Source organism: Podarcis raffonei, chromosome 4, assembly GCF_027172205.1.
Source record: "Podarcis raffonei isolate rPodRaf1 chromosome 4, rPodRaf1.pri, whole genome shotgun sequence".
Taxonomy (NCBI): Eukaryota; Metazoa; Chordata; class Lepidosauria; order Squamata; family Lacertidae; genus Podarcis; species Podarcis raffonei.
The window spans coordinates 85,622,970-85,649,398 of NC_070605.1; the positions used below are offsets into that span (position 1 = coordinate 85,622,970).

Here is a 26,429-nt window from a genome sequence, read left to right on the forward strand (position 1 = left end):
ATGCGGGGAGGAAGTGATCACGTGTAACTAGCACATATTTTAGACTTCCTTTATATTTTAGCCATACTATTATATTTTGCCATGCAAAATATGCACCTTGCAATGTTGTGGCTGCGAAGTATTTTCAACATTTAATCAACATTTATTTCACAAATGTCTTGACAAGTATTTTAACAAGGCAGCATTAGCCACTATCATATTGAACACATGTCAACTTATCCCTCGGCATGATGCTTTTGTGCTGATTTCAGTCTTTGCTGCTGAATTGCTATTTAATAATGTATCCTGTATATGTATACCTTCAACTCCCAGTGCACTCTCTCATTTACCCCATCTGCTTGAAATCTGACAGGCTATGAAATAGCATCAGATGTTGCATAGGAAACCATTTACTTATATTCTTAGATTTCCACGTTTCCTCCTAGAATAAGTTATGTATAAGTCCTGTTATTTCAATAGAACTTGCTTCCAAGTTAAGTTTCTGAAGATTGTTAGCTTTACACTTCTGATATATATATATATTTTTAAGTACATTTCGATTCTCATACAATTCTTTTTTCATTTTATTATTTTCTTAATTTAGAGTCTTCATGCTATGGAGGGCCATGTGATGATAGCTTTCCTGCCTACTATTTTAAACCAATTGTTTAGAGTCCTTACTAGAGCAACTCAAGAAGAAGTTGCAGTGAACGTAACAAGGTAAGCATTTTGATGCAACAGTCCTGGTACATTTCATCACCTAAAAAGCAATTTTGGGGTATTAATTTGACAAGGTTGTGCTAATTTTTGTCAAAGTACTTTGCAATGATATTTTGTGGTCACTTCATTTTACACACTGAGAGCCAGTGTGGTGTAGTGGTTAAGAGTCTCGTAATCTGGTGAACCGGGTTCGCATCTCCGCTCTTCCACCTGCAGCTGCTGGGTGACCTTGGGCTAGTCACACTTCTCTGAAGTCTCTCAGCCCCACTCACCTCACAGAGTGTTTGTTGTGGGGGAGGAAGGGAAAGGAGATTGTTAGCCGCTTTGCGACTCCTGAAGGGGAGTGAAAGGCGGGATATCAAATCCAAACTCCTCCTCTTCTTCTATTTAGGGTTATTATCCATGTAGTTGCCCAGTGTCATGAAGAAGGGCTGGATAGCTACTTGAGGTCCTATGTCAAGGTAGGATTCATACAAAGATGCTTTATCAAAAATTGTACCATTAACATCTGTAATAATTACTTCTGCATTATGCAAGTCTAATTTCACTTTTTGTCTTGCCAAGTATGCTTACAAAGCAGAGCCTTACATTGCTACTGAATATAAGACCGTACATGAAGAACTTGCCAAATCCATGACAACAATCTTGAAGCCATCTGCTGACTTTCTCACAAGCAACAAGCTGTTAAAGGTATATACTGAAAAAAAACATTGATTGCTGCTTTTCTTGGTATTACCTATTTAACTGTGTGGGGTTGTTCTATAACCAGATTGAAGTCTTTAGTGCTGCTGAAGCATTGCTTTTCCATAAAGTGGAATTTAAGTGGAGATTCCACACTGCACTTAATATACAGATATATTATCTGGGATCTGCCCCTCTTCATGGCTATGACCCTTCTATAATGTTTGCTCACAAGTAAATTCTGTTCAGCAAAGCCCCTTTCCAGTGCTTATAAGTGTCTTGTTTGCAGGACCTACGTCTTTTGTTCCTTTGGTTTTTGCACACGTTTTCCAAACATAACATCCCATCTTATCCAATATAATAAACCTTTGGCTATCACAGCCTGGGACTTCCATCAACCTCGACTAATGGTTTTCTAACTTTCTTTCTGATTTTGCATTTTATTTTAATAGCTATTGCTATAAAATCCAAATCCTAAATAAACTCCTTCTTAGTCCTTTTTCGCAATAATTCATATAGTTCTCCTTACAAAACTTCTTGCAACCCTACAGGCGATGTCAGTTGATTACAATTGTCTTTCAAATATATCATAAATTTCTTCCAGTATTTCAGAAAAGTCTGGTCTTGCTGGTTCCGAATTTTCCCTGTTAGTTTTGCCAACTTGGCATAGTCCATCAGTTTCATCTGCCACAAATTATCCATTTCTTTACATTGCTTTTCTTATATCCTTTCAGCTTAAGTGAAACTTTTTGAACGGCAGTTAAGTTACTATTCATTACTATTCCATCAGCCACAATTGACAGGAAGCAATCAACTGAGCAGGGCCTGCAAAGAATAAACTTTTAATTAAAAGCTTAGGAGACCTAAAAAGTCTCAATAGCACTTTGCTTGTACTGCAACTGCATGCTATTGCAAAAGATAAAAATGGTGGCAAATCAGATATTTTAAAAAGTATGAGGAGATAAGACCGAAAAAGCTGGACTGCAATAATCTGACAAAGTTATCTACATTTTTTATTTTAAAAATGAGTGAACAAAGAGTAGTAATTCCAGTGAAAACCATTTAACAATAATCCCATTAGCAATAAACATTTTATGTATTACAGGTATAAATGGACTGCTTGTATAATGTGTTGATTTTGTTTTGTTTTAATAGTACTCCTGGTTTTTCTTTGAAATTCTAATCAAATCAATGGCCCAGCACCTGCTAGAAAATGCTAAAGTAAAGGTACGTATAATATTCTGAAGAGGCTTGGTAAACAGCAAGCCTCTTAGTCCCCTTAATTCTAGGCACTTCCAATTTTTTTGCTGTATGAAAACGGAACATTGCCTAAGTCCAATTATTCCTTTAGTACAGCCTTCCACAACCTCCCAACCTGGTGCCCATCAGCCCCAGCCAGCCTGGCCAGTTTATTTTTATATTTTTGTAACATATGAAGGAGTATCAAACAGAATTATATCAAAGATGTTCCTGCTGTAAATAATCTAACAGCATATATTTTATTAGAGCCAATGTGGAATAGTTGTGCTTGACATAGTCCAGAGAGACAGAAGTCCAATGCCACACTCACCCATGAAGCTTGCTGGATGACCTTGGGTTGGTCACTATCTCTTAGTTTAACATACCATATTTTTCGCCCCATAGGACGCACTATTTCCCCTCCAAAAATGAAGTGGAAATGTGTGTGCGTCCTATGGGGCGAATGCAGGCATTCGCTGAAGCCTGGAGAGCGAGAGGGGTCGGTGCGCACCGACCCCTCTCGCTCTCCAGGCTTCGCGCAGATCTCCGCAAGCCGTGGGAGCCCGGCGCTGGGCTCCCGCGGCTTGCGGAGAGTTGCCTGCATGCCGAAGGCTGGGCGCGCTGAGCTCAGCGCGCCCAGACTTCGCGCGGCTCTCCGCAAGGTGCGGGAGCCCTGCGTAGGGCTCCCACGCCTTGCGGAGAGTTGCCTGTTCTGGGGGCTGGGGTCGGGGGAAGCTCGGGCTTCCCCCGCCCCAGCCCCGCGCCTGGGGGGGAAATAATTTTTCCCCCCTTTATTTCCCCCCCAAAAAGCTAGGTGAGACTTATGGGATGGTGCGTCCTGTAGGGCGAAAAATACGGTACTTCACAGGATTGTTGAGAGGATAAAATGAGAGGGGGGAAAGAGAACCACATTGGCTGGAGAAAGGGCAGGATATAAGTGTAGTTAATAATAAACAGATGCCAGTGATATTCAGAAACTTTTTTTGTCTTTTCCTCTTGGTTTGAATTTTTAACTACCAATTCTCAAACACCTGGTAAGGGTAAAAGGATAATTTTGTCAATTTCTGTTGGTTAATTTTTCCCCTAGTTGTTACGAAATCAGAGGTTTCCAGCATCTTATCATCACGCTGTAGAAACTGTAGTAAACATGTTGATGCCACACATTACCCAGAAGTATAAAGACAACCCAGAAGCTTCAAAAAATGCAAACCATAGCCTTGCTGTCTTCATAAAAGTGAGTATGGTTCTTTGTTGGCCTTTCTTGAAGAAGGCTTCACTTAGTCAACATAGCAATACCTGAAGTGTTACGAAAATTTCTCTTTCGCCCACAAGCCAATCTTGGCCTGGCAGGAGGTCCAATTTGCCCGAAACCATTCCCCTGGGTGGATGGGAGCACATTGTTAAATCCAGTAGGGAACAGGCTGCATGCAGCCAAGGCACGGCTGGGGTTTTTAACTCCCCTGCTGTCATGAGTTAATGACTAGGGGTTAAATCCTGTTCAGTTTGACAGGATTCCATGGAAACTACTTCCTCATTCAGGAGGAAGGTTGTATTGGACTCTTGCTAAACAGCAGCAGCAATCTCAGAAACAAAACTTTACAAGTGTTTGTGAGAGGAGTGCTTTTTCTCAGCTGATCTGCAAAATGCAGGGGGAGGAAACCAGCTTTTGGCAAATTGGCTTTGGGAGGGACCTCTCTTGCACATGTTGATGCCTGCAAAATGCCAGCTTCTGTGCCCCCACCTCCCCATGGGGAGGGGAGAAATAACCACTTTGCTTGTCCTGTGTTTGACGCTTTGGGAAGTGTTGAACACAGGGTTAGCAACCTCCTATGTGCAGCATTCCCAAGCACCCAACAGCCACCAGGCTTGGGAACCCTAAGCAAGAGATTTTGACAGGTAGTTGGGTGTGCCCCACCACTGTCTTAGCAATTGCTCATTCAGAACTCCAACTGTTCTTAAGCTTTTCTTTTCTCTCATGGTCAACATGATGCAGCAGGTTTAGAAGGCAATAGCTGGCAATCTCTCTCCCCACCCCCCAATAAATTGGAATGTGAAATAATGTGTCAAGAAAACAGATAATGTAAATCTTTGTGATTAAACCTGATTTTGAATGTTCTGCTATTAATTATAGATAGTACTGAGATGATAGAAGGGGCAGCACTTTTGAAATAAAAATCCTGCAGTTCTGGGGTATTTTGCCAATTATCATTGATCCTGGATTGATAGTGAAGACTATGAATTCATAGTCTCTCATCATAAGTGGTTATGTACAATAAAAACTTGTTTGAAATGTGGTGTACAATAAGAAGTTCAGATGAGATTATTAAATATTTGATTTAATTTAGAAATATATAATTTATGAGTCATGTATTAAGCATCTGATGCTTGGCATCCAACTGTTGCTTTAGGCTAGTTTAGTTTTTATAGATTTTTTTCTTGGAAATGACTATAAAAATATAACTTACTAGCTACCATGCCTTTAGAATGCTCTTGTGACTTTTTCTGCTTTTGCAGAGATGTTTCACCTTTATGGACAGAGGATTTGTATTCAAGCAAATTAATAACTATATCAGCTTCTTTGCTCCAGGAGATCCGAAGGTACTGTATAGCTTTGTTGTAAGAAATTGTGTTGCCATTGTCATTTTGGGGTTTTTTTTTTTATTTGTCCCAGGTCCCCAGCTTACCTAGAGAACCCCATTTGGGTCCCTGTGTGGGCAGAGTGGGTGGAAAAGGCTTGTCCTGGATGCAATCCCCTCTGCAGCGCTGACTGACTCATAGCACAGACTGGTCTTCCGCGGGGAACTAATGTGAGCTTCCATTTGGTTGATTGAGGAGCAGAGCCTGGCAGTTTAACCCTACTTGCCACTGAGCAGCTCTCCTTAAGGGATCTTTGACTGTTGCTTTCTACCTAAAACAGAGCTCACGGGTGGCATGAATCCTAGTTTGCCTGAGAGGCCCACTGGACTTGCCCACACCCAGATTGCCCTGTACTCAGGCCAGCTCCTCATTTCTGGTTGCAGATGGGGCTGCACGATGGATAGTTCCTTGTCCCCATGCTAGAGCAAACCCAGTAAAAGTTGTGTCCTTGTTACACCCATGAAAGGTCTGTGTCTGTAACTTAGTGTCCTGTAACTGCAGCCTTCATGCATGTAGCATTCTGATACATATATTTTATGGGCAGTGATTTTTTTTTTCTTAGTTTCAATATTTAAATACGTTTCCAGAGCAAAGCTTGCTTGTTTTTTGGTTTCCAAGAATATCTTCATCTTATCTCACAAAGCAGGCAAGATTTTACCATGTGTAAGCTGGAAATCGGTTAAACAAAAAGATCTGCTATATTTCATATTTCTAATAAAATTAGAAAAAATATAATGAGCCCTCTTGTTATCAGAATATGTGTGTCCTTGTATGAAAACATTGTATGGAAATCAGGCAGTGTGCTGTTTGTTTATTGGGTCTTCTTAGCCATCCTTTCAAAGAACTGAAACCAGATATTAAAAATCTTTTGCTTGCTTATTGAATTTAAATATACTAATTTTGTTAAACAACCAATTTTATGACTTCAACATATTTTTGCAGACCCTCTTTGAATTCAAATTTGAATTTCTCCGAGTAGTATGTAATCATGAACACTACATTCCTTTGAATCTGCCTATGCCTTTTGGAAAAGGCAGGATTCAGCGATATCAAGGTAAATTCACATTTGAAAAGTTAATTTGACATTGTTGTCTTGTAAGAAAAATCTTGAAATCTATTGTGACTTGGTACATGTATATTGGGGTTCTTTAATTGTGAGATGGAGATTTTATTTCTGTCTCCTCTAATTTTCACCAGTTTGTATAATAAAGTGATAGAGTGAAAGCAGATAGGTAAGTAATTTAGTTCTGGTGTAACACAAACACACACACACACACACACACACACACACACACACACAGTCTCATTAGCATTGTTTCTTTGTGTTGTCTCAAACCAGAAAAGCTATTTGTTACTTATTGGTTTTGTCCTACTTTGCTTCTTTTTTTCCTTTGAATTAGCTTTTCTTTCACCAACAGTGGAATCCTATGACACTCCTATAGGTAGGTGTGGAGTGTGCTGTTTGATCCTACACTGACTTTCTAATTTAAAAACCATGGTGACTTGTGTAAAAAGGAAGAATGTGCAGTAATTCCATTTGTGAGTCATGCTACACTGCTATAGATAAAACAGAGCTTTTAAAATAAATTTGACGTGCTCATTTGGAAACAAATTGAAAATGCATGAACATGTCACTATAAATTGATTGAAAACATTCCAGAGCTTTCATCTTGCTAGTACAAGCCAGAGTATCAAGAAACACTTATTTTCTTTCAATTGTCCTGTGCTTGCATGGATGCTTCAAGCTTGTGTGTATTGAATAGCAGCTCACCTGCACTGCATTGCAGAATCCTCTTGATACAGAAAGGGTTTTCAAAAGTATTTTGTGATGTGGCCTGCTACTCAAAGGGAATAAATTCCCTCTGGGTATGCCCATGCTCTCTTTGGAACCTGTTTTGTGTCAGCAAGCTTTGCTGATGCTAATTGTGGAGCAGCAGGGGTGGGATTAGTTGGGAATCATTTTTGAGTGACTCTGATTCAATGAAGACTATGGGGTACTTTGCAATGAATTACATACCTAACTTTCTCCAGCAGTCATAAATATTAAATTATCCTTTAAAGCGAAATTTCAAGTTCTCAAAATTCAAAAGGACTTGTTCCATCTTTCCCCCTACTGGACGTATTCTGTACACATATGCACCCTGGTGGTGTCATTGGACCAACAGAATGGAATTATTATGCAAGAAGCGAGGCACACAAATATAAAGGCCTAGCCTTTTAAGGATATATTAATTATGGGGTCTCCAAAAGCTGCCTCATCAGCCTCTTGTTGTCTACAACATGCTGACACAGATGGTAGATGCTCACTACAGCTGGAGTCATGGGGCATGTTTTCTTCCTGCTTTTCTTCTGTTTCACAGTGCGTAAGCAAAATAAGGCCTTTTCCACCATTTTCCAAGTTCTGTTTACATTTCTTTAGATGTATTTCCTGGAAATATCTGTGTCCAATGCATCACATTCTAGGGGCGGTGCTTGCCTTTTTTCCAACTAAGAAAAGGAAGGCTAGCTAGCTGTGTGTCCAGTTCTTGGGCTAAATAAAAAAAGTAATATTAAAAACAAGAAGTTTGATAGTACAAGTGCCACTGAATTACTAGGTACACCATTGGTTGTTTTCTTTTTAAAAAATGCATGTTCAGTTTTGTCACAGATAGCTGACCTTTTGCTTGTAGTCACCCACACTTGCTTGGTTTTAGCAGAACATATTTGTGCGAAAGTGTGGTTGTCTGAAAATTATTTAAAATGCATAAATGTTGCTCGGAAGCCACATAAAGCATGAAAGAGATTGACTTGGACCACAGCAGACCACCAGTTGAGTTCTTTTCCAAGAGTTCATATTTAGTCAGTAAGCCACCATGTACTCAAGAGAGTAAATTACTGAATTACTGTCAGTACCAATGACTCTCCATTTACACAGGGCTTCCGTTTTGGGGCCCCATGCGCATATGTGAAATCACGTAAATAGAGAGCACCCTGCAAGTCCTCCTGGCTCAACAGGAGGAGACCTACTCCAGAGCCCAAAGAGGAAGGGTCTCCTCGTGAGCTGGAGAGGCTGCAGGGCTTTGTTGAGATGCTCAGCCTTCCCATCTCATCCTCTTTGGGCTCTGGGGAAGGGTCTCCTCATGAGCCAGAGGCTTGTTGAGGTTGCTCAACAAAGCCCTCCTGCCTCTGTGGCTTGTGGGAGCCAGAGGGATGGCGGGGCTTGGTTGACCAACCTAGCTGACGTGCGTGGGAAAGCTTCTTCCCCACTCGTGTCAGCTGTGGAAGCTCCGCCATCCCTCCAACTCCGTTGACCAGGTGATCCCCATTTCCTGGTACCACTTCTGGGTATCTGGCACTGTGTGTCCATAGGAGTGCGCAAATAGAATGTACGTAAACTGGGAATTGCCTGTAATTCATTACTGCTTAAATATTTTCATTTTTTCGTCTTGGCTCTGCTTATAAAAAGCAAAAGAACAATCTATAGATACACTATTTTGTTTTTCTAATAAATAAGAGGACATGGAATGTAGTGAACATTGTGGTGCTTCTAAATGGCAATGGATTGCATCTTTCTGTATTAGAATATACCCTTTCTTAACTGTGGTGTTTGCTTTCAGACCTTCAGCTTGACTATTCCTTATCAGATGAGTTCTGCAAGCATCACTTCTTGGTAGGACTGCTGCTGAGGGAGGTGGGAAATGCACTGCAAGAGTTCAGAGACATCCGTCAAATTGCAATCAGTGTTTTGAAGAATTTGATGATAAAGCATTCTTTGGATGACAGATATGTTTCCAGGGTAAGTGTATTTTCAGAAGCTTTTTTAGTTATATTAATTGCATAAGTTTTTGTGACTTGGTCCTAAGAAAAGTTGATTTAAGGAAATGAACTGAAGAAATATTTTATATCCCTTCTTCCTTATTGTAACCGCCTGTGCCCCATGAGAATCCTCTGTGTAGGAGGTTAAGGGGCTCTCCTGAACAATGTGGGATGTGCGTATATGGGACTATTGGGAATCCCATATTAGGCTGCAATTCACAGATAAATTGAAGTTCATGAAATGAAATCTCACCTTCCCATCCTTCTCCCAACAGGCCTCCATGCTCTGTCCCTACATTGTTCAGGAGGGGGCACCACCTCTCTGGAGAAGCTTTGTGGAGGTTGTAGGTAGCTGCAGGAGGGAGGAGGGGATGGAAATATTTCCCTCTATGAACTTCACAAAGCTAGCCTGTGTATGTTACAAAATACCTGCAGTGCTTATTTACTGAAGTTTCACAAATAAAGTCAGTCTAATCCCAGGGCTTCTCTACTCATGCTTTAATAGTAGAATAGGGGGAGCCTGTCTGTGCACCAGAACTCTTTTTTCTTTGTAAGCAGAGATCCTCTGAGATGAGGTTCGAGAACACTGGGGGAGATGATCAAAGAGCCTTTTGCCTCTATTACCAGCTCAAGCAAGAGTGAATCATTGGGCAAAGATAGACTTGCTCACCTGGCAAAATATGCTTCTTGCACTATGAAATATATTATTTATTCTCACCTTGCCATACTTGTTGAGCTTTTTCTTAATTGCTAACATTGTGATTAGCAAATTTAGATTCAGTAAACTTGTGACTCCCACCTGACTGCAAAAAGGATATGTTTGAGGGCTTTCAGCTAACATCTGTTCCTTTTAAATGTGCAAGAACCAAAAATCAAGCTATAACTCTAGCTCCACAACAGCGAATATCGAAATGTGTGTGTGTGTATATTCCCATTGAATAATGAGAACTAAAATGTTTTGGTACAGAGCCATCAAGCGAGAATAGCTACGTTGTATTTGCCAACCTTTGGGGTGCTGATAGAAAATGCCCATCGAATTGATGTCAAGGATATTTCACCTTTCCCTATTAATGCTTCCAGCAGTGTGAGTGGATATTTTTATTTCTGAAACTTTAAAGCTTGAAAAAATTCTAGTGTAAAAATAGACCACTTTTAGGCATATCAAAGGAAGTGAAATTATTTCTTTTTTAACAGAGTACAAAAGATGAATCCCTTAGCTTACCAGCTGCAAATCCACTGATGACTCCTCAAAAATCTGTGAATACCCTTGATAGCAACCTCCACAAGGACGTGTTTGGTGCTATATCAGGCATTGGTAACCATTTAAAAATATTTTTTACACTTATTTTAATTCTTCTAAGAAATGAAATTTGATACTTTACATGTAGATCTTTTATTGGTGAAAATGATCTTTTGAGGGATGTAATGTTGATGTGGCATAGTGGATGGTGTTTGAACTTAGGTCACTGAGACATGGGTTCAAAATTTGAGTCTGTTGTTGATGCCGTGAATGGGTGGGGTATTATCTTGTCATGTGATAGAGGCAGGAGAGCAAAGAACTCTGGGAGGCAGGTGTGGTCACTCCTCAGTTTTTTCTCTCCTGCCTGACAGAGCAGTTCATTTTCCTGCTCTCGCTGATCTCTCTTTTCAGTTAGGTTTTTTAATTAATTGTCTATTTAATTTTGATAACTTTCCCATATACTTCTTCATCCTTTACCTTACAGTTTCTCCTTCTTTCCATTTCTGCGTTCTATTTCTAACTTCACGTCCCTTTAAGCCCTTATATTACTTAAAAATAACAAATTTCCACACAGTTACAGAGCTTGTTCCCATGAAACTCTTTCAGCCAAATCTACTTTATCAGTTGGTTATAAGGAAAAAATTGGGTACTCATTAGTTTATTGAATGGGATATAAAATAATGAAGTCATATATATGTATATGTATATCCTATAACTAAATACCGTATTTTTCCATCTATAAGACGCCCCCATGTATAAGACACTCCCTGTTTTGGGGGACTCAGATTTAAGAAAATGGGGAGGAGATGTATCTGTGTATAAGACGCCCCCTAATTTTTGACATTTTAAAGGGGGAAAACCCTAGTCTTATACACGGGAAAATACAGTAAGTCTGTATTTCTTCGCATTCAGATATCTCCTAATGATAAATCCAGATGTTGAATTCTGTCAGCTGAAATATGCACCCAGCTGGCAACCCCTTTACAAGCCAGGTTTCTGGCATCTACCTAGCATATAGATACTGGAAGGGTCATTTGAATAAAAGAGGGGCAGTTGAATGCAGGTTGAATCTCACACTAGCAGAGCCTCTAATGTATCCCTTTTCTACCATCTTATTATTCAGCATCCCCATATACCTCTTCGACTCCAAATGTTAATTGTGTAAGAAATGCAGACTCAAGAGGTTCTCTTATAAGTACAGATTCAGGAAACAGTCTCCCAGAAAGACATAGTGAAAAGAGCAATTCCCTTGACAAGGTAAGGGTACTTTTATATATTTGTGCCTGTAAGAGAAGCTTCTACACACTCCAATCTTGCTTTTTTGCTACTACTGTATAACTTGCTCCGCTGAGGGAAAATGAGTAGCCATTTCTAGTTCTTCTCTTAAAAGGTAAAGGTAAAGGTACCCCTGCCCGTACGGGCCAGTCTTGACAGACTCTGGGGTTGTGCGCCCATCTCACTCAAGAGGCCGGGGGCCAGCGCTGTCCGGAGACACTTCCGGGTCACGTGGCCAGCGTGACAAAGCTGCATCTGGCGAGCCAGCACAGCACACGGAAACGCCGTTTACCTTCCCGCCAGTAAGCGGTCCCTATTTATCTACTTGCACCCGGGGGTGCTTTCGAACTGCTAGGTTGGCAGGCGCTGGGACCGAGCAGCGGGAGCACACCCCGCCACGGGGATTCGAACCGCCGACCTTTCGATCGGCAAGCCCTAGGCGCTGAGGCTTTTACCCACAGCGCCACCCGCGTCCCAGTTCTTCTCTTATTCTACATTAAATAAAATGTGTCTAGCTGTAAGGGGAGGTCCCTATTGAGTGAACATTAATTTCTAGAGAAAACCATGCCACTGTCTCAATAAATATGGTATATGTGTATTACCTATGTGTATATATAAAGGTAAAGGGACCCCGTATTTTTTCCTGCATTCATGCAGTCTAAAAAATAGCCAAAATAAGTTGGTATTATATACGTGTATATGATACCAACTTATTTTGACTATTTTTTAGACTGCATGAATGCAGGAAAATTTACAATAAATTAATAGTTTTAGAAAATGTAGTACCATTCTTTGAAGGACACTCTTAATTCACCAAGGCCTGTCTCCAATAGTAGCCATACTCAGTGTAAAGCCATTAAAATTAAGGGGGATAACTTAGGTTAATTTATTTCAATGGATCTGCTTAGTGTGACTACCATTGGATACAGCCCTACTTGTCTTAGTTCACTGGTATAAATCTGCATGGTTGCTTTCAGTGAAAGAGTTTTAATAATTAAGCGTATTTAGCCTCTCACGTTCAGTTGCATTTGCCTTTTACCTGTCATATTGCTAACGTTTTGAGGTTGGATCTTGTGGCAGTCACACCATGGTTTAATGTTTTCTTCTTGACCCTGACATGCTGCCTTGTGGCAGAGGGAGAAACTTCTCAGAAGGCATTCTGCTCATACATTATTTGCTAGTGGAGAGGAACGAGAACACTACCATTCATCCAAGAAAAAGCGTGTTACAGTGGATTTTTCACTATTGACAGTTCCGTCTTTACCAGAGAGAGATTCCCATGCTGTTGTGTCTCCTCCATTACAAGAAGTATTCATTTTTGTGTGGTTTATTTGGTTAAGTTTCTGAGTGCAGCTTGTTGCCAATTTTGCCCTGAGCATTGAAGAAGCTTCTACTGGAGAGGAAACAGTATCTTAATTATTTGAAAGTATCATGGTATACTGAAATGTAAAAAACCACACCATCAGATTTGTTAATGATCTGCACACTGTAAGGCTGCTTCTGCTAAATGGCAAAATTGTCATTAATTATTTTTTTCTTCATGGTAATGGCTTGATTTGCAGTGTGAAACAATTGACAGTAGTACTGAAATTTTAAAACTTGGTGTAGCCTTTTTGAATATCATATGTTCAGGTTATACTCATTTCTTGCCTGACATAGCTGCTATTTTATTATACATTTCATGATGGTACTTATCCTAGCTGACTTACTTCTAAGCTTTTCTCTTGGCTGATAATATTTTATTTGGGCTGATTGATTTCAAAGCAAGTTGCCTTTTGAGACTACAGTGTTGGGTGTAGAGCTTTCCTGCAGCAACAAATATTGCAGAAAGTCTTTACAACTCAGGAATGGAAGTCAGAAGACCTGAGTTGATCTTAATAGGATTGAAAGACTACTCTGCATATGTAATTGTATATATTTTTCTCAAAATTAGTATGCCTGGGGGAAGGCATGCAGGCAAACATAGGCCTGAAACATCTGTAAGGCTTATTTAATTAATTAATGCAAGTTTAAGCATTTACTGTCAAATTGTCTTTGGCTTTTGTGTGATATTCCTGTTTCCTGTGTGTCTGATGATCATGCATGCCTACCAAATATTCTGAAACTTCCATATAGTTTCTATTCCATTTTTGGCAGTTATGATGATGCATTATTTGTGTTGGCTCTTTTTATTGTTCAAAGTTATACCATGACACTTCATTCCTTGCTCATAGTCTTCTCTAATTCCACATTAGTTTAAGCTGTGTGTGCGTGTTTGCAGTGTAGTACTTTTGCTATTGTAGTTTGAGGCTCAGAAGTAATTGCTTTATGGTTTGGCATTTCCACATACAAGTCACATATTGAAGCATGGCTGTATTATACACCTTTAGATACTGACCAGTTGCCCTAAAGAAGATATGCATTTACTTTAACTCTCATCCTTAAGTAGTTTTTCTTGTTTACAAATTGAAGGCTTGAGAGAGGTAACCATGGAATGTGTACAAAAAGGGAATTGGATCTGGGCACAATGTACAAACTTAGATCGGTCTATATGCTGGTGTGTCTATCAACATGTGAGTGTTCCTCTCCTCACAAAAGGATCTGGTTTGTGATTTAGGAGTGTTCCACCTTTGTCCTTGGATACCCAACTCTCTCTCTCAATCGGTTTTGAGATGCTGTGTTTGTGCCTTAATGCATTAAGATGAGCCTCTTGTCCGACTGTATTCCTGTATTTTTCAGAACCAACAGATCTGCCCTTTGGGAAGTTCTGTAGTTCGATGTGACAAGCTTGATCAAGCTGAAATCAGAAGTCTACTGATGTGTTTCCTTCATATTTTAAAAAGCATGTCAGATGGTAAGCAAAAGCTTTTCACTTCTTAAATTCTGACAGTGAGTTAACACAATAACTTGGTGTTTTAAACCCTGTTCAGTAACAGCTGTAACATGTCATGTGTAACTTGGAATGTAATAGCCTCTGTTTGTTTCTCTTCTGATTTGTATTCCTTGTGCTTAATTCTGCAAAAAGTTTTCTGGTTCTGCTGTTATTTATCAGGGGCTGAAGACTTGATTACTTCAGTGCTTCCTGCTTCCCTGCCCCAGAACTCATCTCTGAATTTGGCATTCTACCAACCAAATACTTGCTAAGGGATGTAAACTTATATAAATGAGCAGAAAATGCCCATAAGATGAATGTTTAATCCAGACAAGACAAAGGTACCATTGGTGGGTAGTTTATCCCTCTACAGAAGTGGAGTTCAGCCTGTTCTGGATGTGATTCCTCTCCCCATAAAAGGATCAGGTTTGTGGTTTAGGAGTGCTACAGCTTTGTCCCTGGATACCCAACGTGTATTAGTGGCACAGAGCATCTTCCACCAGCTGAAGCTCCTTCTGGTCTGAAATGGAGAATCTGGCTCAGTTATCCATGCTCTGCTAAACTTCCATATTAGACTACTGCTATGCATTGTATAAGGGACTGGTTTTGAAGACTGTTCGGAAACTCCTGGCAATTGCCACGCAAGATTCAAAGCTCTGGCATAAATTTACATGGCTGGGGACCTGAGGGAATGCTTCCTTCCATATCATCCAGCCTACACACTTAGGTGATATCTCATCCTAGTTCCCCTGCAAACCTACCTAATCCTTCCCGAATGGGTATCTCCCAAAATATCCTTTGAATTTCACATTTCTATAAATGTTGTAATCCAGTTCTTCAATCAAAAAAATGAGCAAAAGGGAAAAATATAATACAGAAATGCTTCATATTAGGGGCTATTGCTTGCATATTAGGAGAAATGTGCACTGAAATGCAGAGCAATATTCCTGAGTAGGTTTTTTTTTAAATCACAAGCTAATGTGGAAATGTGGTGAACTGAGCTTAAGAGTGGAAAAATTAAAAACTGAGAGAAATTGATAGATTGGCCCATCTCTAGTTCAAGCTATGTAATCTTGAATAGTATAGAATAGAGAGCCTATACAGAAGAGATGTGGAGTAATAAGCTGTGCACTTGTACCTCAAATGCATATTTAGAAGGCTGTCTGCTGTTAGATGTGTAGTCTCAAACCAGGTTTTGCTTTGTGTAACATACTAGCTTTCCTGCTTTGTGTCCTTAAAACTATTCACATCAGTGATAATCACATTTTATTAATTGCTTTTTCCAATACATTGTAGATGCCCTTTTCACATACTGGAACAAGGCCTCAACATCAGAACTTATGGATTTTTTCACAATTGCGGAGTGAGTTGGCTTGGCTATTACTATAATTCTTTGTACTGTACCGTTATTGCATTTCAGACATGAACTTAAAGTCTGCGGTAAATATTGTATATACTATATAGCATTGCAACTTTTCAAAATGTCCGGGTAATGAAGAAATCTGCAATACATCTCACAAGCTCCCACATGCACACATTTATCTCCACACATTCAACATTAATACCATGTTGGCAATTAGAAGTAAATCAGCTTGCAGTTTTTCCAATGAGATGTAAGCAAACCTGTGTGTGTATTCTGTTCCACTATTGTTCACGTATAAATTGGAGGTGGAAATTACCATTTTATACTTCTTGAAAAGGGATGCACAGATGAGGGGACATTAAACCTATTCCCTTTCCCCATCTTACCTTGCTGCATTCTCTTGTTTCAAGTGTTATTATCATTATACAGTATATTAGTAAGGTCTTCTGAGCTGCTTTGAACATTTTATTGTAAACACAGGGTAATTGTGTTTAACAGAGTACAAAAGATGAATCCCTTAGCTTACCAGCTGCAAATCCACCGGTGACTCCTCAAAAATCTGTGAATACCCTTGATAGCACTAAAGATTCTAACAGATTTCTATAAGCATTGACGGGAACTGAAGACCCACACAGCTGTTTGCATCAATCTTTCTGTCCCTAAGAAGAGCAAAAGAACCCTGATGGATCAGACCAAAGATCCATCAAGTCTGTTACCCAGCTTCCCACTGCGGCAATCCAGATGCCCCCAGGAAAACCACAGAGTATGGAGGAAATAGCTCTTCTGCATTATGTGTCTGCAGTATATCATATTCAGCCATACTGCCTCTGAATATGGATATTCATTTATCAGTCATAGGTCGTATCTCTTGATATACCAAATCCCTAACTAATTTGTCTTCTATAGGTCATGATCAAGGGACACGGGTGGCGCTGTGGTCTAAACCACAGAGCCTAGGGCCTGTCAATTAGAAGGTTGGCGGTTCGAATCCCCGCAACGGGGTGAGCTCCCGTTGCTCGATCCCAGCTCCTGCCAACCTAGCACGTCAAAGTGCAAGTAGATAAATAGGAACCGCTCCGGCGGGAAGGTAAATGGTGTTTCCGTGCACTGCTCTAGTTCTCCAGAAGCGGCTTAGTCATGCTGGCCACACGACCTGGAAGCTCCCTCAGCCAGTGAAGTGAGATGAGCGCCGCAACCCCAGAGTCGTTCGCAACTGGACCTAACGGTCGCGGTCCCTTTACCTTTACCTTTAAGTCATGATCAAAGTTCTTTTATTATTAAATATTTTAGGTTGTCTGTTTTCTGGGCATTTCTGACTGCCTGTTAATGTTTTCAGTGAAGTTACTTAATAATGTGAATAAAACACTCACTACTCCTGCTCCCTTATCTATTAATGATGGGATGCCAGCTACTAGAAACCCAAATAAGTACACTGTTATAGCTCTTTGAGAAGATGCTCAAGGTAGTGAACTTTTATGGAAAGGTCGCTCCACAGGGCAACAACATGTTCTATGTTGCCCCCATCACACGGTATCTGTGTGTGGGAGATGTTCTCTAGACTGCCTTCTATAATGAGAGGTTACTATCATGACCTCTCTAGCATAAGTAGAGCCCAAGACAGATCCTGGTAAGAATGCATTTTGACTCTAAAGAAGACCACATGCTTGTAGGCTTTTCATTCATTACTACTTGACTGATGCTGCTGCCATAACACTGGCATAAATATTTTTGTGAAGAAGGCAGATTGGCTGTGAACTGTTTCTTCACTGTTGGGGGTTCAAGATTTTAAATGTACTAGAGATCATTGAAGACCCAAGTACAATCCTAACAACTTACTTTTCATTAGACATGGTTTGGATTGCACTACAGTACTAAAGAAAGTGGGGGAAAATTGTCAGTGATAATTGCTATACTGTTTTAATAAACAAGACAGGCATAGCAACTACTGCATCTTGGCTTCACTCTGCATGAGAGCAGAAAGTGTTGAACATAACTTGTTTGGCAGAAAGGTGACAAAGGTGGGAATGGGAAGTGATCATTAAAATCATGGACATTCATTATTTTATTATATCATGAGCTGGCTTCAGTTAAGTTTTTACTAAAATTACGTTTTAATTTTAAAACTAACCCTCACTGTGTTCTTTGCAGAGTGTGCTTGCATCAGTTTCAATACATGGGAAAACGATACATCGCCAGGTACTGTGTATAACCTAATGGTGTAACTTTGTTGTGACAGAATGCCTTAAATTCTTGTCAATTGAATAATGTTCAGTTAATATTGGAAAGAGATGTCTTTGTATTAGAGGTAAGTATACAGCCTTTGTAGTGCTTGACACATGTTACCTGTGTTGCCTTACTAGCGCTGAAAACTCATCTGAAATTGCTGCACTACATAGTTAGGGATTTTTGTGTTGGCTATTAAAACTGTGGAGGTTTGCCCAAACTGCCTTGTGACATTCTCAAAACCGTGCATAGTACCAGAATGATAGCCTGTGAATTATTCCTACCTCCTGTGCACTCTCCAGTCAGACTAAACAAGGCTTTGTAACACCACATGTATCTTTTCATCCTATCCAATGCTGGCCACACTGGTCTTAGTTCCATTAGCTGCTTGTATGGAAATTTACCTCATTTATTGCAGTATTTTGATGTTAGAGACAGCCTCCACATGGACTTTTGGCACAAGCCTGTTACTTGCTAGCTGATGTTCTTGTGACTTACACCAGACACAAATACAGGAAATTATGACTTGGATATATGAAAGAGAAAAATACAACATACATTGCCTTTCTTTCTCCCCCAAAAGAAGATTATCCTATTGCCATTGGTTGATTTTGCTTTTAATATTTGACAATGTCTTGAAAGGGGGCATGGAAAAATCAAAATAAAGCATGCTGTTCTGTGAATCAAACTGAATATGTATTCGAACTCACCTAAAAGTGTTGCAACACTTATATGGCTATTTATCCCCCATCTCCCCAGCCTGCTCCCAGGGGAAAATGCCATTTGGGGTTCTTTGAACCTTGGATTTCCCCCCTGCTTTAGATTTGTTCTGCCTGCTTCCTAATGTTTGTGGCTAGTTCTCATAAAGCAGTTGAGGTGGTAAAGCAGTGTATGATCTGTAAATCACTTCAGATAGCAGGTATGGGCTCTTCTGACCAAAAGATCCCTCCACACAATAAATTAGATGTCAGAGAGAAGGATGCTAGCCTAGCCTTCTTATCTTCAAGACATTGTTGAACTCTAGCGTCCATTAACCTGATTATTGGCTATGTTGACTGGGCTAATGAGAATTAAAGTTCAGCATCCGGAGGGCATTGTGCTGGTTCCTCTTGAGTAAGACCTCACATGCAGACTGAAGTGATACAGCACATACCTGGTTTTGCCATCCAGAATTAAGCCACATATTTCTAATGTGGCACTGGGACTTGTGTTATTTCTTCGGGCTGGAGTAAAATATCCTTTATTTCTTTATTGTTGCATTTTTCTTAATGTACTACATGATGTTTAACCGTTTTATTTAAGAATAATACATATTGTTGCTCCTGAAATTGCAGTTTGAGCTTTTGCCCACTTGATATAGTTGTATAAGTAGGAATATTCATAATGCATGAAAATGCATTAAATAGCTCTTGATGAATTTATTAAGAGACTATTTCACCAATAACATACCACTTGGTTGTGTTGCATGTGAAAACATTGAACTGAAAACTATGCACGTTTCTGATGTCAATTGTGATTATTGAAGTGATTCACAAATATTTCACACTGAGATGCACCAAAGGAATGTGCTAGCAAAAAAATAGTGCATGCAATCTTTACACACCCTATGGTTGAGGAAACAGGGATGTGTGTAATTCTGGTATTGGTTTTCATTTCTTGTCAGCTCTGGTGGTGGTACACACTAGGAGGTTAGTCTGTACTGATTGCTAACACAGATCACTTTTCTATTTCCTTCACTTGATTGCTGGCAAGTTTAACAAAGTATATGGCTCTACTCCCTTCCTGCCTCGGTAAGATACAGGCATTAGTATATCACGTAATTTTGCTCTTACTGCATGTGTGCTTACTAAATACTCTCTCAGATCCTCCTTAAACTTTCTGTAACAAATTCACATCACACAAAGCTCTCTTAAAAATTATTTGTATACACAGTAGCACATTTACTATTCTGAACTAAATGTTTCTAAAGCAAGTTGTGTGCTGCTGATTTCAAGCATTTTTGAAGCTTTTGGACTGAGAAGGTACTTGCTGTGATGCTTTTGGAATTCTGCCTATTTTAAGCTAATGTAAAATGACCAAAGTACAGTGGTCAGGTAGAGTTAGTCTTCCTGACTGAGTCTGTCTTCCTAAGACTCTCACTATAGCTAACTATCTCCAGTCTGTCCAACTGTAAATAGTCCATTGTGGTCAAGAAGTAAATACTATAGTCCACATCCTTTATGTACTGCCTTGACTGACTGGATAAATTTCCCAGAACTTTAGCTAAAATAGATAATAGGCTGCATTGTATTTTCATCTTCTAGTAGAGTTTTTGCTTGGCTTGCTTAACTAACTCTCACCCTCTCTTGCTGCAGTGCAACATGTTTAACTTTTGCTTCTGTCCCATTTCACCCATCTTGCAGGAACCAGGAGGGGTTGGGACCCATAGTTCATGATCGAAAATCTCAGACATTGCCTGTTTCCCGTAACAGAACAGGGATGATGCATGCCAGATTACAGCAGCTGAGCAGCCTGGATAACTCTCTCACATTTAGCCACAGTAAGTTCCATGACATAACACCTGAAATCTCATCCAGTACCACAACACCAGAGGCAGGTCGAAACCCACACCAGAGCATGTCATGGACTTTATTTTTCAAGGTCAAGCACCTACATGAATTCTGTTCACAGCTGAGTGGAAGTACCAAATGATGACACAATGTGGAACATGGTTAACTACAGCATTTTAACATGCTATACTCAAAATTTTGTATACGCTGGTATTTGATGTATGTTACTTCAAATTTATGCACTCTGTGGTGTTCATCTTGAACAACGTTTTCAACTGCCATTGAGAACTTTCATTATACTCTTTCTCAAGAACATTTTGAAAACGGTGAAATGTGCTTGGTTGATCATGTGACCATGTTTTGGCATAAAGCTTTTAAGGGGAAATACTCTGAAGTAGCATAAAAGTACTGTGAAAGTCCATGATTTAGTTTGGATGTGAAGAAGCACCCAGTAATGAAGTGACTTTTTCTGTGTTTTCAGTGTGAGAAAAATATCAAGTTTGCTTGGAATTTCTGTAGACAATGGTAAGACAATCAGGTTGAAGTCAGCTTCTGTTGGAATTCTTGAAATGAAATCTAGATTTAAGTAATCTTTGGAAATATTTCAGCTGCATCATTAAGAATATCACTTGACTTTTGTGAAGCTTCACAGTATTCAAGAATGGGCAGCTTGCTGAAATAATAAAACCCACATTAACTGTGTACTGCCTCAATACTTTTAACAATGCATCTATTTTTCTGGAAATTAGTAGTGAGCTGATTTAAGTCTTGGATACTTTTTCTTCATTCTAGCCTGTTTTTAACGCTATAATCTAGCAGTGTGTTCCCCATTTTTCAAATTTTCCAAAACTGAAAGCTCACCCAGACCAGACACAGAAAAGATTGACAGATTGGCAGATCTTTCTCAAAAATACCTCACAGAATCCCCAGAATTATTCTCCAGAAGACTTCTATCTCTGAGTTCAATTTTTTTAGGTGGGGGCGAAGAGATTTTCCAATACACTTTTTAAATATGGACATGGCACTGCTGCATGCAGATTGATTTGACTGAACACTGTCCTTGTGAAATCGGAAGTACTGTAATTTCCACTCAAAGTGGGGGGGGGGATTTCCCCCTCCATCTGGAACTCCCACACCACCTGTTCTGGAGGGCCCCAGAAGCAGCAGACGGAAGGCAGAAAACCCCTGTGCCACAAGTGGAACTTAGGACCAAAATCATCATTTTGTTCTATTTTAAAACCCTCATGTCAAATCCCATTTTGAACACAGACATCTAAAGAGCGCTTCAGGAATTTGGTTGGGACAATGTTTGAGAAGGAAGGTATTCAGGGGGGAAATGGGTGCATGCAAATCCCCCTGTGTCTCTGCCTGAGCCTTAGGAGATCCTTAGATTTCTTCTTCTTGTAGCCATATATCACAGTTTGCCAAAATTCCTTTGCCATTCACCTGATGTTTCAAGGACGGTTCTTCTCTGTTGCTTCCTTTAATGTACAGCAGGGTTGTGGAACCTTTGGCATTCCAGATGTTTATGAATTACCCATCAGCCCTAGCAAACATTCCCAAATGGCCAAGGATAATGGGATCTGTAGTTCAGCAACATCTGGTTGATCAATGCTTCATATTTCTGGGAAGAAAATTTGATTTTAAATTTTGCTAATTGGTATCCCCCCCCTTTAAAATGACTATACCTATTTCTTAGCATCTTATTTACTGATATTATGCTCCCCTGGAGTAATATGTCATTAAATATTTAAACAAATAACTCGTTTCAATAGTGCTTTTATGAAGATAGGAAATAATGGTGTTCAGTTAGGGCAATACAAGAGATATGTACATTTCTAACATACCTAGTCTAGCTTTTTACTGGTTTTGCCATACAGTTTTACTGCAAATTCAGTTAACTGTATGTGAGCAAAAAATCCAGAAATTAATTGTTCTAACAAAGTGGAGATACAGAATGAAATGTAGTTAACCTAAAAAAGGGTTAACTCCACTAAGTTGCTTGAGTTTGCAGTGATTTTAGATGCTGCTTTGTTAGGTGCCTAATGCAACATGAAGCCCAGTGTTGCTGGATCAGTTCCAGTTCATGCAGTCTGATGATATGGACAGGATACTTGCAATGATGTGCCTAACTACCTATTCATTAGATCCTTATCCATCCTGGCTTATTAAAACTAGCTGGGGTGAGCTGACTGAATGGGTCAGAGGTGCAGTAAATGCATCTTTGTGTGATGGGGTGGTGCCCACTCCCCTTAAAGAGGTGGTGGTGTATCCACTCCTCAAAAAGCCCAGTGGAGTGCAGCGCTCCTTTCTTGGCAAAGGTGGTAGAGAAGGTGGTTGTGGAGCAACTGCGGGTGTTCCTGGGTGAGCCTGATCATCTAGATCCAATCTGGTTCAGACCTGGTTTCAGAACTGAATCAGCCTTGGTTGTCCTGATGGATGCCCTTCATCACAAAAGGGGACAGGAGAGTGTAACTCTTTTACTTCTGCTTGATCTCTCAGCAGCCTTTGATACCATTGGCCATGTTATTCTCCTGGATTGACTTAGTGAGATGAGCATCCATGGCATAGTATTACAATGGTTCCGTTTATATATTCAGATAAGAAGGAAAGTAAATGGACTTGTGAGCCCATTGTATGCAACCATGAAGGAGATTGCCCACTGCATCTCTCAGAGATGCATACTGGGGACTTATTTCCTTCTGTCTGTGTTGCAAATGATTAGAGCATTTAAAGACTCCTGATGCAGCAGAATTATCTGCCTTTAGAGGAGGCTAACAGTTGTCTGTCTGCATGAGTCTGCTCAGGACTTGTCACCTTCCAACAAGCAGGCATATCCTAGAATGAGGACTCATTAAGAAACGCATGGATTGTGTTTTTTGAAGGTGGGTAATTCTTAATCTTACATTCTTAGTATGAGGGTAAAACTTTTTGATATGCTTTCAATTTTAAATCATTAAAAAATGTGCTTCAGCTATCAGAAGTCTGGAAAAGAACTGTCCTAGACCAAACTGAATGGGTCTCAGAATTTTTGAAAATTATTTTTCAGTTGTCACTTACTTAGGCTAATTCCGCCTATGTGTAGGCCACAGGTCTGGGATACAATTGGAATCTTAATGTAACTCATTTGTTATTTATGTACTCTCAGCCCTTATTTTTTGTTTCAAGCTATCTGAAACATAAAGCAATCATTTACACGACCCAAGCTTGCAAATAGGTGCACATGTTATATACCTGCAACTGCAGCATTCCTGTAAGACACATAAGAATTCCAGCTTTGCTACTATTTGATTAGTAGTGTTGGTATTAAAAGGTTGGAGTCAAAGTCTGGTACAGAGTTCAAAGTAACAACTGCCTCAAATTTCCACAGGTTATGGCCATTCAGAAGCAGATGTCCTTCACCAATCTTTACTTGAAGCCAACATTGCCACTGAAGTTTGCCTTACAATTCTGGACACTTTATCTTTATTCACAATGGCATTCAAGGTATGTGCTTAGATACCTGTATAGTTAGGCGTAGCCATAGTTTTTATCCAGAGGTAGCCAACATAGTGGGACGCGGGTGGCGCTGTGGGTTAAACCACAGAGCCTAGGACGAATCCCCATGACGGGGTGAGCTCCCGTTGCTCGGTCCCTGCTCCTGCCAACCTAGCAGTTTGAAAGCACATCAACGTGCAAGTAGATAAATAGGTACCGCTCCGGCGGGAAGGTAAACGGCGTTTCCGTGTGCTGCTCTGGTTTGCCAGAAGCGGCTTAGTCATGCTGGCCACATGACCTGGAAGCTGTACGCCGGCTCCCTTGGTCAATAAAGCGAGATGAGCGCCGCAACCCAAGAGTCGGCCACAACTGGACCTAATGGCCAGGGGTCCCTTTACCTTTAGCCAACATAGTCCTCTCCAGATGTTGCTGGACTCCAACTCCCATCAGCCCCAGTCAGCAATACCGATGATCAGGGATGATAGGAGCTGTCATCTGACAACATCTGGAGTACAGGCAGCAACCAATTTGTGCCTGGGTTACACCCCAAGGCACCGCACACTTATGTGAAATCATGTATAATCGGAACACCCATTGAAAAACCCTTCAAACAACCCCTGTTTGTGATGTTTCCGGGTCACCTCTGAGTTTGACACAATGTGTATAGTCACGCTCGTGCTCGTTCATCAAGCACTTTAAGCAACACCACTGCAGTTGGGTCCCATCCAGTTGGGAATCACTGTGGTATGTCCCAATCCAGTGGGCTTCATCATCCACCGCAATAAATAGAACGATTGCTCTTACCTGAAGAGTAGATTTGTAAGGTGACAAACAGATGAAAACACCAGAGCCCTCCCTGCTGTGGTCTGCAGTTGTGCTAATTTCAGACTGCTGTCAAGGCTTTATTTAAGGGTTCTCTTAGTTTCTATGTTTAAGGGGTTATGTTATTTATTTTGGGGGCATGTCATCAGCCAGGAGGAGGTAGGCAGGTATTTCAGATTTCTTTTCTACATTGATTACTGCTTCTTGGTGAGCCTGAAAAACTGAGGAGATTAAGCCTGCCTCCCACAATTCTGTGCTCCTGCCTCCATCACTTGATTACCCAATCAAGTGCCTTCATTGTCCACGTTAACCAATCTTCAATTCAAGTAAGACCAATAATTCTTTCCCAGATGTTTGTGTGCAGATAGCCACCAGGGAAGCATTCCATTAACAAGTCTATAAGGTTTATAATGGCTTTTGAGGCCTTAAAGTAATTCATCTGTGTAGGTATCAAAGTATAATTCTCTTAATTTTAAGAATCAGCTCCTGATGGATCATGGGCATAATCCTCTGATGAAAAAAGTATTTGATGTGTACCTTTGCTTTCTGCAAAAAAATCAGTCAGAAACTGCATTAAAAAATGTCTTCAATGCCTTAAGATCACTAATTTTTAAGGTAAGTAGTCTTCAATTTATAACTTCTCTCTGTATGTTATATTGATTGGGGGGGTTTCTGTTTTGTTACTTATATGCTGCCTCTAAATGTAGAGAGCCTAGGGCAGGGTATTGCTTTTCTCCAGACAGCATCTCTCTTTGTTCAATCAGAGTATATATTTCTGAAACTGAGTGAAGGAGGACTCTGTTGTGTTCATGGAGCTTTAGCTTGGGAACTAGATGCCTGGTTAATTGCTTTTTTGAATTTGGACAAGTCATTGTTTTGTTGAGTAGACTGACATTCCAGTCCAGCCAGTGTAAAGAAGCAGGGTCCCAAATCCCTTGATAGAACAGGTGGACCCATTAACTGAACAGGCCACTGTATGTTCAGAACCCAGAACTGGATTACCAACAAGTGCTAGTCCGGTATGTAAACATAGTGTTCGGCCATTCAGTTTTACAGAGGTTACTTCCGGGGGTCATGGGAGAGATTAGAATGTGGGCCATATGGTCCACCCTTTAAAACAGGTGACGAAGTCACAATTGCTTTCTTTTTGGGAAATGGAGCTGCAGATCTGAAATCTGACAGCCCCGAAACACTGAAATCCTGCCGAAGCTTTGGTCTTATTTTGAGACAACAACTACCTTCTGTCAGGCTGTCAATGTATATTTTCTAGTCACTTTAAGGGTGAAGCTTTACAAAGTTGCAAATTTCTGCACAGACCACGAATTACTGGATTTGTGAGGTAGGCAGGCTAGCAATCTCTTTGTACACTTATTTGCAAAGCTGATTTTGGGACCCGTAAACAAACGGATGCACATATCTATATCAAGGGTGTTTGTTTTCAGTGACCCTTTCTAGTGTGTTACAAATTAAACAGCCAACTCCCATGTGACTTTTTTTGAACACTTTGCTATTTGAAACTTGTTACCTGATGGTTTCATTTTATCCTACCTTTTAAAGAGTAAATGTTTCTGTGTGTTC

The 26,429-nt window shown here is 40.2% G+C and overlaps 1 protein-coding gene across 24 annotated transcripts in view; it reads left to right on the plus strand.

The window, feature by feature from the left end:
• The window catches only part of DOCK9 (dedicator of cytokinesis 9), a 136,161-nt gene that overhangs the window by 95,362 nt on the left and 14,370 nt on the right, over nucleotides 1-26,429 (plus strand). For 7 of the 24 annotated variants that reach the window (XM_053384507.1, XM_053384506.1, XM_053384487.1 and 4 more), the window contains 18 exons: nucleotides 584-699; nucleotides 1,091-1,160; nucleotides 1,264-1,389; nucleotides 2,536-2,607; nucleotides 3,707-3,853; nucleotides 5,134-5,217; nucleotides 6,199-6,310; nucleotides 6,657-6,698; nucleotides 8,853-9,031; nucleotides 10,019-10,135; nucleotides 10,246-10,366; nucleotides 11,415-11,548; nucleotides 14,285-14,399; nucleotides 15,714-15,780; nucleotides 17,929-17,976; nucleotides 20,406-20,542; nucleotides 23,923-24,038; nucleotides 25,329-25,466. In XM_053384507.1, coding sequence (XP_053240482.1) covers nucleotides 584-699; nucleotides 1,091-1,160; nucleotides 1,264-1,389; nucleotides 2,536-2,607; nucleotides 3,707-3,853; nucleotides 5,134-5,217; nucleotides 6,199-6,310; nucleotides 6,657-6,698; nucleotides 8,853-9,031; nucleotides 10,019-10,135; nucleotides 10,246-10,366; nucleotides 11,415-11,548; nucleotides 14,285-14,399; nucleotides 15,714-15,780; nucleotides 17,929-17,976; nucleotides 20,406-20,542; nucleotides 23,923-24,038; nucleotides 25,329-25,466 — 1,941 coding nt within the window. Of the gene's footprint in view, nucleotides 1-583; nucleotides 700-1,090; nucleotides 1,161-1,263; nucleotides 1,390-2,535; nucleotides 2,608-3,706; nucleotides 3,854-5,133; nucleotides 5,218-6,198; nucleotides 6,311-6,656; nucleotides 6,699-8,852; nucleotides 9,032-10,018; nucleotides 10,136-10,245; nucleotides 10,367-11,414; nucleotides 11,549-14,284; nucleotides 14,400-15,713; nucleotides 15,781-17,928; nucleotides 17,977-20,405; nucleotides 20,543-21,033; nucleotides 21,078-23,922; nucleotides 24,039-25,328; nucleotides 25,467-26,429 lie in introns of all 24 variants that reach the window. The other 17 variants (XM_053384492.1, XM_053384497.1, XM_053384489.1 and 14 more) reach the window with 5 other exon arrangements.